The sequence below is a fragment of the Salvelinus sp. IW2-2015 genome, linkage group LG6.1, assembly GCF_002910315.2.
Source record: "Salvelinus sp. IW2-2015 linkage group LG6.1, ASM291031v2, whole genome shotgun sequence".
In the NCBI taxonomy this organism is placed as follows: Eukaryota; Metazoa; Chordata; class Actinopteri; order Salmoniformes; family Salmonidae; genus Salvelinus; species Salvelinus sp. IW2-2015.
In genome coordinates, this window is record NC_036845.1 from 18,660,335 (window position 1) to 18,677,217 (window position 16,883).

General features: G+C 42.4%; 1 protein-coding gene across 1 annotated transcript; it reads left to right on the plus strand.

Moving 5' to 3' along the window:
- Positions 1 to 5,764: 5,764 nt before the first annotated feature.
- Positions 5,765 to 11,293, plus strand: LOC111964693 (sal-like protein 3). Its single transcript, XM_023988530.2, has 3 exons — positions 5,765 to 8,932; positions 9,137 to 9,480; positions 9,640 to 11,293. Exons 1-3 carry the CDS (start codon positions 6,148 to 6,150, stop codon positions 10,087 to 10,089), a joined length of 3,579 nt encoding a protein of 1,192 aa, XP_023844298.2. The 5' UTR covers positions 5,765 to 6,147; the 3' UTR covers positions 10,090 to 11,293.
- Positions 11,294 to 16,883: the final 5,590 nt, after the last annotated feature.

Consider the following 16,883-nt stretch of genomic DNA (forward strand, 5'->3'; position numbering starts at 1 on the left):
GAGGGAACRTCCTGATAGCAGTGACAACMTKGGCTGTATCCCCACTTSCCMTTCAGYGAGGCTTTGTTTGGCTTTTGTTTTAATCCTCTCTCAYCATTTYRGTGGAAGMYTCTGGACCACCCACACWGCCATGCCAAATATGTTTCCAAGAMGAWGGMACYCCAATATGRCTGTMTTTTAATTACAACCCCKWGCACTTAAAAACACACAATAAATATAATTCCCCTTGATGAAGAGGAACTCGCCAACRYCATGTGACAAACAATYATCYGGAGAGAGKGCCGTCATTGAATAMTGTATTGCATACGCTTAYRCAAACAAATCGTTAATGTTTGGGCTAGGGCCACATCTGCATGCAGTGACAAAGGCCCCTCTGTTAGAGAGGATAGGATATTACTGTACCACTCTGCGTGAGGGCCAGGCCTGTGAAATAGAGAGCTCTGCTTGGTGGGGGACTGCTCTGCAGGTGCGGATGGGGATGTGTGTGACAGTGCTGGTGGGAAGATCCGAGAGTGGAGCTGTTTGAGACGTGGCATACATACATCATCACCACCGGCTCTGTCTTGGAAGGAGGCAGCAGGGATAGTCACAGCTGTGTGTGTCATTTTGGTAATGTCCTCTGCTCCCTGGCCACCTTGCCGGGACAGTTGTAGTACAAAATAAATAGGGTAGACGGAATGTAAAAGTAACACAGGGAAATGGGGGGAGATAGTGAGAAATAATGCAATGGAAAAAAGTAATTCGTACAGGAATTCCAACATTCTTAAACCCAGCAGGCATCCTTATTTGCCCTCCTCCTCAACCCCCTCTCTCACAGCTTGGGCTGGACCTATAGCGATTCATCTCCCTTTTAAAGATCCTAAGCTCTCCTAAATGCTTGAGAAAAATGCTTTTTAAAGGGGAAGAGGAGTTGGCGAGTCCGGGGATGTGAGATTAAGGCTAAACTCGGACCTAGGTGGAAATGCTTGGTAGAGGGTTCAGGCGATGCTATCATGTCATCAAGCATGTGATATCAAAAGAAACAGTGTTTGTTTAGGCAAAGGAGAAGCATTTAAATTAGATAATGTAATTTCCTGAGTAAAAAGCTTTTGTGACTTGTATAATAAACAAAAATATTTTCAAACCTTTTAGGTGCTTTTTATTTATTTTGCATGATTATGGAGTTTACATGAATTGCAAATGTGTGTGTGTGTGTGTGTGCGGGTGTTTGCATGTATGACTGGGGTGAAGGGGTGGCGTGTGCGTTTGCCCTGCTGTTAGAGAATCTGGAAATTGTTAAAGGCCCAGTGCAGTCAAAAACAGGATTTTATATATATTTTCACACTGAGGTTGGAATAATACTGTGACATTTTAGTGTAAGAGCTGTTTTGAAATGACCACCTGAAATTTCAGGCTGTTTTGGTAGGATGGAGATTTGGAGATTAAGACCAATAAGAAAGAGAGTTCCTAACCTCTCTGCCAATAACAGTTCGTTTTCAGTTTTCCCCTCCCCACTCAGACCACTCACAGAGTCCTAGAACAATTCTTGCTTGGAAAATTGCTCTTTGCTAAGAATCTATTTTAGTTTCTTTTTGACCATTTTAATTGAAAACAATCACAGTAAGGTACATAATTGTTACCCAGAAATGATTTGATATTAAGATAAAAACGGCTGCATTGGACCTTTAAGAACGGAGAGTTTAATTGCTCAATAATTTGCTAAATACATTGCTCAGTGGCTTTCACAGAATCAGTAGAGAGCATGAATACCTTGTTTGATATTAGCGATCAGATTAGCCGTTTCAGTTAGCATGCCGAAGATTGCTGAGCAAGATAGTGAATTCAATGATTCAAAGTCTTACAATCCCCCTATTGATTGTGTTGTGCTTCATATTTGCATTTGAGTAAAGGAAGACTCTTAAAGAAATGAAAACCGCATTGGATTTTCTAATACCTTCCTTTCTCATGCTATAAGAAAATCAATACACMCCCMCCCCCCCCCCCCCCACACACACACACACACACGCTAAACAAGATCTAGCCCCAGCCGCATAGAGCCTAAAGAACAACCTACGTCTTATGTGTATTCTACTTCCTCTAGAAAAGTACAGTTCATTTGTATCTCTAAAAATAATGTTTCATTTACCACATATGTTTTATTTGCAAAGATTTGCACCGGAATGAGAAAATCAACCCCAAAATCAAATGCGTATCTTCCCAGAAAGAAGTCTCTAGTTATCTCAATAAGACAGCGATACCCTTCACAATGTTAGTCATGAAATGATATTCCAGATTGTAGGCCTACTAACCAAAGTAAATATATATATTGAAAATTGGCATTATACTACTGTCATTTGCTTTTATTTTAGCAATAGGGATATGGATGATACACATATGATTTCAATCAGTTCACAAAGTAAATTAAATAAATGAGGTGATATGTTTCTATGACAAATCTATGTAGACCAACACATTGTGGCAAAGAAAGGGATTGTTGAAAAGTAGTGATACCTCAATTTCTAATTCCTGTTCATATAATTGTTCTGAACAGAAGGACATTGCCAGAATTGGGGCTACAACTTAACGCTGTTGGAATGCAATGAAATGTACAGTATGTGATATCCACATCCTCAAATAATTTCCCTTCAAATTCAATCACTTACAGTAATCTCACTATAAGGAGAATTCTCAATAGATTAATTTGTATTCATCTTGAACATGCACATTTTTTTTTTTAAATCGCCAAAATTCTTAGATCTAGATAACAGATATTAAAATACTCAATTCACTATTCATCAACGTTTATGTTGTGTGTTTGGGCATAGGCCAACAAAGGCACTCACTTACGAAGCAAATTGTATGAATGAAATGAGAGACTGACAATAATAACTGCATCGGTTTATAACAATGCCTACTCATTGAGAACATTGACCTTTCACCCTAAATTATGGAAATGAGCCCGTGTCCGTTGATCGGCTAAGGAGATTTCGGCCTTCAATCACGTGGCATTGCTATTTCCAATAATTTGCTCTTTTCATAGTTTTGTATTGGGGTCGTGTGAAGTTAACTATTTCACAAAATGTATACGTAGGTACATTTGTGCAAATGGAAGCTGTGTATCCTATACCACTAAAAATAATGTACACCACTAAAGACACAATTTATGAAAAATACTGTATGAACTTATCGCAATTCTTTCATGCCTGGCTTCCACTGCACGTCATGTTTGTTGTCATATCGTTAACTTAATTTTGTGTATCTTAATTTATGCCATTGTGTCACACCATACAGGAAGAAATCAAATAATGCCTGCCACTGGCGTCACTCTGCCCCCAGCGTGTTCCTGGGGACGAGCTAATAGCTTTTCTAAAAGCCTTTCTGTTGATTATTAATTACGTTAAAGACACCGGACCCTGATGGTGTAGTGTAGTCATCCCGTTGGCCAGAAATTACAGGAAGAGTGCCGAATTATTTCACTAATGACTCATTAAACTGACACGCAGGCGTCACGAAGGCCGTGATACAGGTCGGCGATGTTGTGCCCGTCGAATGAACTGAAGCATAGAGCAACATGGGTTCTCTCAATGTCTTCTGCGTGTTGAACGAACCGCTGTAGTCTGTCAAATGTAAAAGGTTTGGATTGATTTGGAGAGAAACGAGGGATAATTTATGGAAATGGGAAGGTACGTAGTTTATATTCATGTTGTTGGTGTGTGTGTTCCAGTAACACCTGTATAGTACACCCTCATCCACAGCCTATTTTGGCCATGGCCACAACTTTTGTCTAAATAGTAAAAAGGAGGACACATATTTTTTACTGGGGGTGGAAGAGAGCTGTATGTGTGTTCTGACATTTTGAAAATACATTTGAACAACAACAAAAAAGCCACCCGAACCAGACTCCACACTAGTCCAAATGTAAACCTTAACTGCTAGCATCAACACTGCATGTGTCCTAGTACGTCCTCCTGTTTGTTGACTTGTGGCTGAGTGATTCCCGAGAGAAGTGCCATGTTTGGTTTTGCTTTGATTTTCGTTTCACCTGTGTTTGTTCCTTTGCCCTCACAAGCAAGCACCTACAATACCCTATTATCTCTCTCTCTCTCACGCACACACACACACACACACACACACACACACATACATACACACACACACACACAGAATATAAACATGACTCCCTGGGATGGCTTTTTGAATTATGTTTTAAAACACTCTTGCACTAAGGTTAGGGTTAGTGTGGGAATACTACTTTAATGTTTTCACTCCCTGTTACTGGGTGAAAAAGCATTTGTAGTGGATCTGTTTGATTTATTTTCTTTAGCAAATTATCATACAATTAACTATCTTTTTATTTTTAATGAGTTAAATTTGATGTTAATATTTAGTTATTTTATTATTTTCACTTACATATACACACACACACATACACATACATACATACATATATACATACACACACACACACACACATATATTAAATTACATAATTCACTGATTGTGATAATATACTAATTGGAAATAAATAGTCTTGAAATGCATTTTCAGGTTGAAAGAAACCACTGAACCATAGTAACCTAAAAGGTGGTCCATGTCATTACATTTGACCATTTTATGTTTTCAAAGGTTTCACTCACATCCACAACCACTATTTCTCTCCTTGTGATTTTTTTTACACACATGTTAAGCACTTCAAAACAAGCAAATTATGTTTCTGAGTAGAAGGAGCTAGAAAACCTCTGCACATTTCCTTGCTGTCCTAATTACGGGTCTATGGGTGTCAAGTCATAGTGGCTGGGGTCTCTGAAGTAAAGCAGTCATGCAGTTTTCCATGTAGGAGAGTAGCAAGCTCCCACTATGGGAATAATTAAGGCACTGCCCACTGTCAGAGACTGCTGCCATGGCACTAGCATGTCATTTGTTGAGTCTCATTTCAAAAAGGGAGAGAGAGGAAGAAAGATGAACAAACCTAATTGAGTAACAAAAGCTGCATGTGACTCATTTAAAAAAAGAGAATGTTTCTCATTTCAAAAGATGTCATAAGGGCACAATTTTCAGTAATTCAAATATTTTGGGCTCACATCCTCATTTACGTTACGGGTAAAAAAAATTCCCAGTACATTCTGTGAGAAATAAACAACAATAGCAACAACAAGTCTCAAACATTTTAATTTGAAACATATCCTATAAATATCTCTCAAAGTAGAATACACTAGGCCTCCATATTGCATTGCAGCTAGTGACAAGCAGTTGCTGAAGGTGGTCTTTATTTATTCACTTTAGATGCAGCGCTTATGCATTACCTTAGCAATGCTAAATGAAGAGGCTCAGGCATTTGAAATTCAGGTGGAAATGACGAGGCTTGATAGCATATAGGAGAATCCTAATGGGCCCATCAAAGACCTGATTTGTACCCAACAGACGAGGCAGCTGTGAATTGTATGAATATTGGAAATCAATGGCTTCTATGGAATTTCATTAAGCGGCAGTATCCACAATTGATAGGCCCTCATAATTTGATGGATTGCACAAAGAAAAGTATTAGCTGGGCTCTATTGAGAGGGCTCGAATGTGCAAAACTGGGTCTTGAGAATTGGTGAACTAGGGCAATTTGTTCAGAGTAAAAAAAAAATGAAAAGAATATTGATTTTGGTCACGTTAAAAGAAAGAAAAAAAAAATTAAAGGTTAAATCTTTGCAGAGCTGCTCTGCAGAATATGTGTTGAAATTCTATTGATTATTTATTCATTAATTCTCCTTTTTTGTCTCCCTCCCATCACTCTGACTTTCTCCCTCCCCCTTCCATCCCCTTCTATCCTCAGCCACAGGAGAAGTGCTGGATGACTCAGACAGTGGGAATGAGAGCCGTAGTGGGAGCGAGGAGACCCACGTGTGTGAGAAGTGTTGCGCCGAGTTCTTCAAGTGGTCCGATTTCTGCGAACACTTGACGAGCTGCATCAAGAACCCCCTGGTGCTCATAGTAAATGAAAACGAAACGGAACCCTCCCGGGAGTATCCTGCAGAGCCATCGCCCTCGCCAAGCTGCCATAGTGACCAGGCAGACAGTGAGGACGCTGGAGAGGGCAGCAGCCACAGCCCCGGTGAGGACGATGAGGGCGCAGAGATAGCCCTGGAGGGGGGCAGTGCCCTGGACAAGGAGGACGAGCCCATGGAGCTGTCTCCTGAGAAACCAGTGGACCTTGAAGTGAGTGACGCCTCCCCAGAGCCAGATGGTGCTCTACCTCAGTTTAGCGATCCTGCCCCATCCTCTGTGAAGAGCTACAGCATGCCGAGCACCAACGTCACTCTGGAGACACTACACAGCACCAGTGTGGCAGTGGCTCAGTTCTCCCAGAGTGTTTGTGCCGCGGTGGCCGGCAGCGGGGTCTCCCCCTTGGCCATCCCCATGATCCTGGACCAGCTGATGGCGCTGCAGCAGCAACAGATCCACCAACTCCAACTGATCGAACAGATCCGCAGTCAGGTGGCGTTGATGCAAAGGCAGCCCTCTGTCGACCAGCTGTCCCAGAACCACCACCGCCACCACAACACAGTTGCTGGCTCACAGGGGCCGTCATCCTCCAACCAACTCCAGCAGTTACACAACTTCATCACTCCCCCTGTCCACCAGCTGCCCATCAGGTTGCCCTCACCGCTAAACAGCCTGGGCTCCTCCTCCTCCTCCCTCACCTCTGCTATAGATGGGCCCCTCTTCTCCCATACCCAGCAAAGTAGTAATCAGCAGTCACATTTTTCAATGCCCAACACCACTTCAGCAAACTCCTCTTTCCCACCATCCAGTGGTAATGTGCTGTCATCTCTACTGCCTTCCTGCATTACTTCAATCACACACAGCAGCAGCAGAGCTGGATCCGCTGCTGGAGGAGGCATGAGCAGCAGCATTACAGCTCTGCCAAGGAATTCCAGCAGCCCCCCTTCACTAGGCCACAACAGCCTCCTGAGCACCAGTCCCTCCAATCTACCACTGATACCTCACAGTTCATCTAGCAGTGTCATCTTCCCAAACCCGCTAGCCAGCATAGCTGCCACTGCCAATGCACTTGACCCACTCTCCGCTCTGATGAGGCACCGCAAGGGAAAGCCCCCCAACGTGTCCGTCTTCGACACCAAGCCCAGCTCCGAGGACCCCTTCTTCAAGCATAAGTGTAGGTTCTGTGCCAAGGTGTTTGGCAGTGACAGTGCCCTGCAGATCCACCTGCGCTCTCACACCGGCGAACGGCCCTTCAAGTGCAACATCTGCGGAAACCGGTTCTCCACCAAGGGCAATCTGAAGGTCCACTTCCAGAGGCACAAGGAAAAGTACCCGCATGTCCAGATGAACCCTTATCCCGTGCCAGAATACCTGGATAACGTGCCGACCAGCTCAGGCATTCCGTATGGTATGTCCTTCCCCCCAGAGAAGCCGGTGACCACCTGGCTGGACAGCAAACCTGTTCTCCCCACAGTCCCCACCTCAACCGGACTCCAGTTCCCCCCAACTCTCCCCAGCATGATGGGAGGCTACGGTGATTCTCCGAGCCTCACTCCCCTTAGCAGATCACCCCAGAGGCCCTCCCCACCCTCCAGCGAATGTGCCTCTCTGTCACCTAACCTCTTCACAGAAGCAGGCATGATCACCACCTCACAGTCTCCGCAGCCCAACTTAGGGGGTGACATGCCTCCCATTCTGAAACCAGAGGGCATCCACCTACCCCCAAACCTCCCCACTTCCAGGCCTGGTGAGAACAAGACCAACACCGTTACTCAAGTGGTCCTCGCCACCACGGTCACCGCAACCACATCCACTAGCAGCTGTACTGAACCCATCATTGCCCCCTCCTCTGTCTCCCATCCAATCCTCCCCATGATCTCTGATCAGTTCAAGGCCAAGTTTCCGTTCGGCGGCCTTCTGGACTCTATGCAAACGTCTGAGACCTCAAAGCTGCAGCAGCTGGTGGAGAACATCGACAAGAAGATGACCGACCCCAACCAGTGTGTCATCTGTCACCGTGTGCTCAGCTGCCAGAGCGCCCTTAAGATGCACTACCGCATTCACACGGGAGAAAGGCCTTTCAAATGTAAGGTCTGCGGCCGAGCATTCACCACCAAGGGCAATCTGAAAACGCACTTTGGGGTCCATCGTTCCAAGCCCCCTCTTCGGGTCCAACACTCCTGCCCCATCTGCCAGAAGAAGTTCACGAACGCTGTGGTCCTGCAGCAGCACATCCGCATGCACATGGGGGGCCAGATCCCCAACACCCCGCTGCCTGAGTCTCTACAGGATATGGACACCGACCTCTCCTTTGACGAGAAGAGCTTAGATGCCATGAGCAACTATGATGACGATCTACTGGATGAGATGGAGGCAGCTATGGAGGACGAAGCAGAGCTGAAAGAAGGAGAAGAGATGATTGACCCATCCAAACCTCTCCATCCATATTCAGGAATGTCCCCTGGTCGCTCCCCACCTACCTCTGTCATCTCCAGCATCGCTGCTCTGGAGAACCAGATGAAGATGATCGACTCCTCTGTCAATATGAGCCGCTCGTTTGGGCTGAAGCCCATGCCGAACGGTGGCGGGTTTGGAGGGGAGAACGACTTCTTCAACAATGACTCGCTGTATGCCTCGGGGGACCTGGAAGGCCAGAGTGTGGGAAGCCCAGCACTCTCTGAGTCCTCAGGGTCCATGCAGCCCATCTCCCCTGCTCACAGTCACCCTGAGAGTCATCGATCCAAGTCCCCAGCCACACTCAACCATAACAGCAGCACTGCAGCAGATGAGGGGCAGGAGAACAACAGGATGGCTACAGTGAAATCTGAGAAGTCAGATTCCCCAGCACCTGTGTCTGAAGGTAATGGGGCATTGGACCTGACTGCTAGCATAACCCAGCCTAGCAGGCACTTCATCAAGGAGGAGAACCACTTCAACATGATGTTCCTGAGCAGAGATAGAGGTATATTCAATGATCCTGACTTTGATATAGTTCATTTACTGTTAATTCATTTGTTTCCTCTGAAAATTAGATGAATACAAATCGCAATTTAATTGAATGATACCTGAAATGTCTAAAAACATGGTGTTCCACATGTGTCATTTGAATAACATATGTCTCCGTTCTCCCAACTAAACATATCCTGTTTTTGTTTTCTCTCTCTAGGTCTGAGCAACTCTAGCTTGCTAAACACAGCATCCAACATGATCAAAATGGAGATGAATGGGCACAGGCAGAGCAAGCCCATGTCACTGAATGACGGTCCTTACATGCCCGTGGGCATCCAAGTGCCCGCTTCTGCACCCCAGACCAACATGAGCCYCAGTATCACCCCCATGCTGGCACCGCCAACTCCCCGTCGCACCCCCAAGCAGCACAACTGCCACAACTGTGGGAAGAACTTCTCCTCAGCTAGTGCCCTGCAGATCCATGAGCGCACACACACAGGAGAGAAACCATTTGGCTGCTCGATCTGTGGAAGAGCCTTCACCACTAAAGGCAACCTGAAGGTATGAGAGAGAATATAATAATAAACTGCATTTAAAGTATAGGAAAAGGGGTACCTTTGTCTGCTTCAAAAATAAAGTTATATAAAGAACAGGAAAAAAAGACCAGAGGCTCTTGAATAATAATGTCTGTTCCTTGTGTTTCCTGTTGACTGAATGCAGGTGCACATGGGCACCCACATGTGGAACAATGCGCCAGCCCGTCGTGGACGCCGTCTCTCCGTGGAGAACCCCATGGCCTTGCTGGGCGGGGACGCCATGAAGTTTAGCGAGATGTTTCAGAAGGACCTGGCGGCGAGGGCCATGAACGTAGACCCTGGCTTCTGGAACCAGTATGCTGCCGCCATCACCAACGGCCTGGCCATGAAGAACAACGAGATCTCCGTCATCCAGAATGGAGGCATCCCCCAGTTGCCCGTCAGCCTGGGTGGAGGAGGTATGACCTCGCTAGGGGCCATGTCAGGAGGTATGGACCGTATGGACCGTATGGACCGGGTGAATGCCAGTAGCAGCCCTCCCATGACTGGGCTGGATAAGACAGTTCTGGAGGTTGGGGCTAGACGCCCATTCGCTCGATTTATGGAGGAAAATAAAGAGATTGGGATCAATTAAGGAAAATACTTTGAGGAAAGACAAGAGTCTTACGAAAAGGAAAGAAACTGCTAATCCAGTTTGAACTCTTATGTACTATATTATGTACAGATTACGTTTTTTTTTGGTTTGGTTTTTGAAATATAATATTTAGTATTGGTTAGAGGTCTTTGCCTTTCGCCCATTCACCCCTCATTGATATTTCGCTCGTACGAAGAATACTTTGTCTCTTGTTTGAGAATATGTCGTCTTGCAAGATTTGCATGGTACTTATTGGTTTCTATCAGTATGTTTGACTGCTTTTAAGGATTATTTTTGAAAAGTAATATCTTGACTCAATTGTGATGGGCAAGGACTAAAATGAAGCTGAGCGAGCGCTTATATGTGCATAGACTGACTAGCTGCTGTTTGGCTAATGTTTATGTTTGCTCACAAAGAGCAAGGGACTGAAGTAAATTGGAATTATGGTGTTACTGCGCTCGCCAACAATTTTTTCTCGTGAAGTAGAAAACTTGAAAAAATGTTTCAACTATTTTAATCTTTACATTTAGTCTCCCAGCATTGTCTTATAATATTGTCCTGTGTCTTTAGTATTTATGATATTGACTAAAAAAGCGGGTATAAGAAAATATATTTAAAATGGCCCCGGCATTTTATTGATCCTTTTTTTCTAAACTGCAGACTTCATTTATAAATATCTCTTTCAATAAAGACAACATGTCATTTCAGTTGTACAACAGAGACACATTGTGAAGTTTCATTTGGATATCCAGCCAAGACGATGTGCAACATGTTCGGATGCACAGTGAAGAAGCTGAGATATCTGAAGCTGCTATTATCACAAACCTGCTTTTAACCTTTAAAAAAAAAAAAAAAATTGAAAGAAATACATGTGTATAGAAATACAGACAACTCTATAACAGGTATGCATATTTTGTATCACATGAAAATAGACATCCTTTGAGAGTATTTGTCATGTTTGTGAATGCACTTTTTAAACCAGACGTTTTGTCTGTGACTTATCGTTAACCTTTGACTGAGTTGTCTATCACAAATGGTTTTAATTGTTTTCAGCGTACCACTCCTACTATTTGCAGAGTTGGCCCTCTGGTACGGCCTCTTATGGTACTCATCTGAGTACAACCTCATTCACTCAATCAAATCCTTCTCCAATAAAAAAAAAAGAGAGAACAGGTCACGTGTTTGACTGGTCTCCTTCTCTACATTTGCTGTTGTTATTTATTTATTTTCAGGCTGGATTCCTGGTTTCTTTCAAAAGAGGTTAGAAGGTTTGTGATGAGATTAGATGAAGTAAAAAAAATAAGTGTCAAATAGTCTAGCCTTTTTTTTTTTTACCTCTTTCTCATTCTACTGTATATTTACTTAGAAAGAAATATTTGAAATAACATTTAAAATAAGCAATTAGTAATTGCAGTTTGGACATTTGTCACATGGAGTTTGAGAGAAACCCAAGACCTCAAGTTCAACAATTGATATTTACAGTTTGGTGCTGAATGTTTTTAGAAAACCCGAAGATGCAGAAAAAGTTCCTAAAAGTTTAAAAGTAATAAATGTGTAGCATTTGCCCATCAAGTTTATAGATGGACAAATCACTCCACTCCTTTGCAGAACACAAGTTGAAATGTCCCATTTGGGATCCTTTACTCTTTAAAGCAGGCACAACTCTTCACTGCCTGATGTTGGCAGTAAGTTAAGTTCCTGTGATTCGTTTTTTGCATAGTCAATTTCACTAATCCTCATTCTAAATATTTCCCTATTTTAAATGTTGAGCTATGGTTAATAATTAAATCTAGGAAAATACCATTTTACTTGAAAATTCTGTCCACCATCTAAAAAGTAGAGTAAGACACTGTCGAGGTAGTTCAACTAACAAGCTAGAACACTCAACACTTGAAACATGCAAATACAACAACAACAAAAATACATTTTAGCCTACCCCCGGGAAGAAAGAAAGAGAAGGGGAAAAAATACAGAATCTTCTCCCCAGAAATGATTCCATTCCATTATTCAGAAACAAGTCATGTTTTTTTAACAAGTAGAAGAAAAACATGCCATCATGGGGGGGGGGGGGGGGTTGGGGGGGAGGGGGGGTTATTTGGTACCTGGAATTAAAACGGGTTATTCAAAGGGTTCTCCTATGGGGACAGTTGAATAACCCTTTTAGGTTCTAGATAACACCTTTTATTTTATAAGAGTTTACCCAACAGAACCCTATCTACAAAACAGGCATATATTTAATCTCTATTTGATCACAGCCAATCACCATTTCAAAACAACCACATAGTAAATGTTTCCAAGTTTAGTTCCTGTAATATTCTTTTGTCCTTAAAAAATTTACCTCAGCAGCTATGATTTCTTTCCTTTATACTGCCGACATTGACTTTTGAGAAACAAAACGACACGCTATTGAATTGTAATGACACAGGCAAAATATGTATGTAAGGGTAGTGTGTAGTTAATGTAGCTTTTCCAACATCATTACACGTATCAAAGGGTGTTCTTCCCCTAATGTAGGTTGTCACCCCCAAGGTGTTGTTTGTGAAATCAGTAGGCCCAGTAAAAATACAGAACTTCTGCTTTGAGGTGATGTTAAAAAAGACTTCTGTTTTATGTAAAAAGCATTTTCCTGATGGTCCCTGAACATAAAATAAACAGTAGTGTCCTTCTGGGGATGAATAGCAGTTAAGAGCTGGATTCCCAGACATTGATGGTGAATAAAACATATATAAATCCTGATAGAGGCTGAGAGGGAACATGTTCAATTTGGGAACATTTCTTTGTCCCTTGAAGAGTAAAAAAATATATAATGAAAGAATATAATTAGCAAGCATCTGTCCCCCCAGCTTCCCTTGACTAGGATATCTTGCATCTGAAAAAAGGGCACTTGCACTGCACAGATATGATCTCATCTTAACATAATAGATTGGTGATGTAAAAGTTTGTTTATATCGATTGATAACATTGGCAACATGTGTGTGTGTGTATGCATAAAACACACACTGATTAGTGACTAGATTATTATAAAATGTGTGTGTGTGTGTGCCTGTGACTATCGGAACAGTTAGAAGATAGAAGTTATTCAGACCTGAGGAACAGTAAGTACTGCTTGTCCTACTGCTCACTGCATGGAAATGGAAAAATGAATTTGGGTTGTGTGTATACAATGCAGTTTTACATCTGCAGTGTTCCATGCCGATGATATGTAACAGAAAAGTTATAATATTTACAAATCCGATCCACTTTATTTCTAACACTAATGTTGGCAAATATCCTTCAGAGCTTTTAGTGCAGCCAGTTGTGTGTAAACACATTTTTTGAAATTATATTGGTTTATGACCCACTTAGTACAGCTTTAGAATATGGGGTTGCCTTGTTCTTGCTGTCCTATTGAAACAAGACATGACAGTGTTCTTTGCAACTCCAAGTCTTTCACATAAAGGTACTTTTAAGTTTTAAAGTACTGCAGTGTATAATAATAAATCATTTCTGGTACACATATATGGTCATAATAATATATATTTTTAAATCCATATTACACTTGTTTCAAATAAAGTAAGGATTTTTTGTTGTTGAATAATTTCCATTGGAAATTATTCGATTTGTTTGAGCAAGTTCTGTTGGCCATCAGCATATTGTCTGCTTCCTTAGCAGGTGTAGCTGGAGTGGGACACTGATTCACGCCCCTTTAGCGATGACAGGGCCCCAAACGAGTATTTGTCACGGACATATTACATTGTGTCATTGATTACATTATTACATTGATCCGTGGGGCGACGCACAATTGGCATAGCGTCGTCCGGGTTAGGGAGGGTTTGGCCTAAATGTAATAAAATGTATGCACTCTACTGTAAGTCGCTCTGGATAAGAGCGTCTGCTAAATGACTAAAATGTAAATGTAAATGTAAATGTGTCACAGAGAATTTACCTTTGTTAGTGTGGCATGACAGCAATGACAGGTCACACGATCGATGGCAGATATGAAAAAACCTCTGTTTTTACCAGAGGGAAAGATTCTGCATGTGAAGCTGATGTTCTTCTATTACCAGCAGTGTAGTGACAAGTTCTCTCTACTTGATCACATTCAAGATGCATTCCTTCATATTGCTGTGGTGTGTATGTGTGAGAATGATGTCTGTGTGGCCATATGTGATTGGAGCAGGTGTGTGTGTGTGGTGTTGTGGGTGTGTGTGTGTGGGTGTGTGTGGTGTGTGTGTGTGTGTGTGTGTGTGTGTGTGTGTGTGTGTGTGTGTGTGTGTGTGTGACAGAAAGCGAGCACTGGTGATCGGCCGCCCAGCATCGCCCCCTGGAGTGTCACACTAAACCTCACACATGGGCCGCATGCAGGCACAGACACACGAACGCACACACCAGCAGGCACACACTGCTGATGTTCACACAGAAAGGCCATCTGGTGAGAATGAACATTGCCTGTGCTGGTGTGCGATTGAATCTCCTGTGTTGAGATACTTTTGTTGTCAACTCATTTTAAATATCCCTCCTATCCAGTTTTGTCTGTGTCGTAGGCAAGGTTGGATGTTATTTTCTTCATGCGCAGTCATGACCACTTTATCATCATGTTTTTCTAATTTGAGATACAATTAAACCCAACATTATCACGCACTTGCAGACAGATGACTTAGATAAAAATATTTAATTAAACCTGTAAACAAATTCCATTTGCACTTATTTCAAGAGGAACAAATGTTTCTGTCATAGCCTTGTCTCTGCCAAAAGGACATGGAGATATGACGGACGCTAATGTAGCCATTTTAATTCCTTAATACAATATTAGGTGAATTGTTTAACACTATTTTAAAACACATTTTCCATTGCGGTTTATCAAAGAACATCTTTCAACTCAACATGAAAAGAAATGATGCATTTGACCAAAATTAAACCGCTGAACTAGCTCCAAATGACAAATAAGATGATCTGATTTCAGCTTTTTTATTATCCCTCATGTATACACCACAGTGTCCATAAAAATGAAGTTAATGTCTTGGCCATAATTGTTCCCTCCCTCTTACAAGCATCCTCTCTCTAAGCAGCTGATGGCTATGACTACGGGGCTGCAGACTTGATAATGACTTGATCCAATCAGAGGGCCTCAGGGCAGAAAAATGTATGTACTCATATAACAAGTAATATGTGAGGACAGAGCACAATAGAACACTGGATGTAATCATTTTCTCTAGCGATGAGTGACAGTATAGGGGCTGAAAGCATGCTTACCCATAAGCCCCCACGTTAACAAGGAGTTTAACCACATTCAACATGACAATAATTATTACACGTAATAGGATTTCTTCTCAACTTTGATCGACACCATGGTCTATTTATTTGTTGTACAGGGGTATAACACAACTGGTTGTGACCGTCAGTTGAGTTTTCCCTGAGGTGGAAATTAATGCTGCAAAGTATTTCTCAACTGCATTTTGTGTCGCCGCTGTCAGATAATTTTTTGGCAAATTTTTGAGTACAGCATTCCACACGTTCTTGAGCTCATGTGCTGGCAATTACCAAGTGAAAATTCTTAATTTTCCAGACAGGACATAAAAATACATAGACTTTTGTTCAAGTCTTGGGTAGTAGCAGTTGTATGGTATTTTATAATATAATTCAATAGGCTGTAGCTTAAAGGGGCAATCTGCGATTGGTACATGTATTTTTTTTTTTTTACTTGTAATTATATATACACCCATTTGATTCTTCAAGAATATAACTTAGACATGTCTGATGAGATCAGAACCCAACATATAAGCTTGTTTTAGTCCAATGTCTGTAAACAACGTAAATGTAAACAAACACGGTATAGCCTCAAAATATAGCTAAACTATCATTTTGATATCATGGATGGTCAGTCCTTGCATCCAGCCAGAGAGAGGTCAAGGAAATTGAGAGTGGTTACATTTCTCCAGCCCAATCCCTCAGCTTTTGACCAAAACAGTGGTGGGGTAATGGCGCAGTTATTGTTTGAACTGCTGAATGCCGCTTTAACCTTCATAAAAGCACTTTGTGAAGGACGGCCATTTTACCTCAAGTGATTTCAATTATGGTGCACCAGCCTGCAGAGCAGGAGGTTACGTGGGGACTCAGGGCAGAGGTTGAAAACACACAACTAGCAATTCAGCATATATTTGATACTTCCATAAACCCAATATCATAACATGATTTACTTTGCGCTGACATAGACAGATATATTACCAGTGAGTGTTTAATAAACTTGACATTATGTGTGAGGGAATTTTCACTTGGTTGTGCCAAATGTTTCCCAGATACTATGGATGTTAACAAATACAAGAGAATTGTTACTGTATAACCGTTTAGGCAAATATGTGTGTCAGAATGGCACTATTGTCACTCCGTTCATCACACTTTAGGACTAGGTCTCCTTAAACAATCTGCAGTTTTACCAAAACCTGAACAAACTGGAGTGAAACCATAGCCGCCCCCGCGCTACACACGGCTATATCAGTCCGCGGCTATGAGTGAAATGCGCCTGCATTATTAGTGAAATGCTCTCTGTTTCTTTCAGACTGTCTTTTGTCTCTTGTTGAAATAATAGCCTAGCGCCCTCCCATCTCCGGCCTGCTGGTCTAATACCCGTTTAAGTGAATGTGCGTGGCATTTTGGGCGTGACAGTGTAGGCAGACAGACAGACAGAGACAGACAATTAGACAGACAGAGCGTCCTGTCATTGGGACAGGGCCTGTCGTGTGTTTGTTTAATGCCCTGCCTACTGTGAAAGTCTCCCTGAAACAGGCGCAGTAAATATCCCCATTGATCCAGAGGCA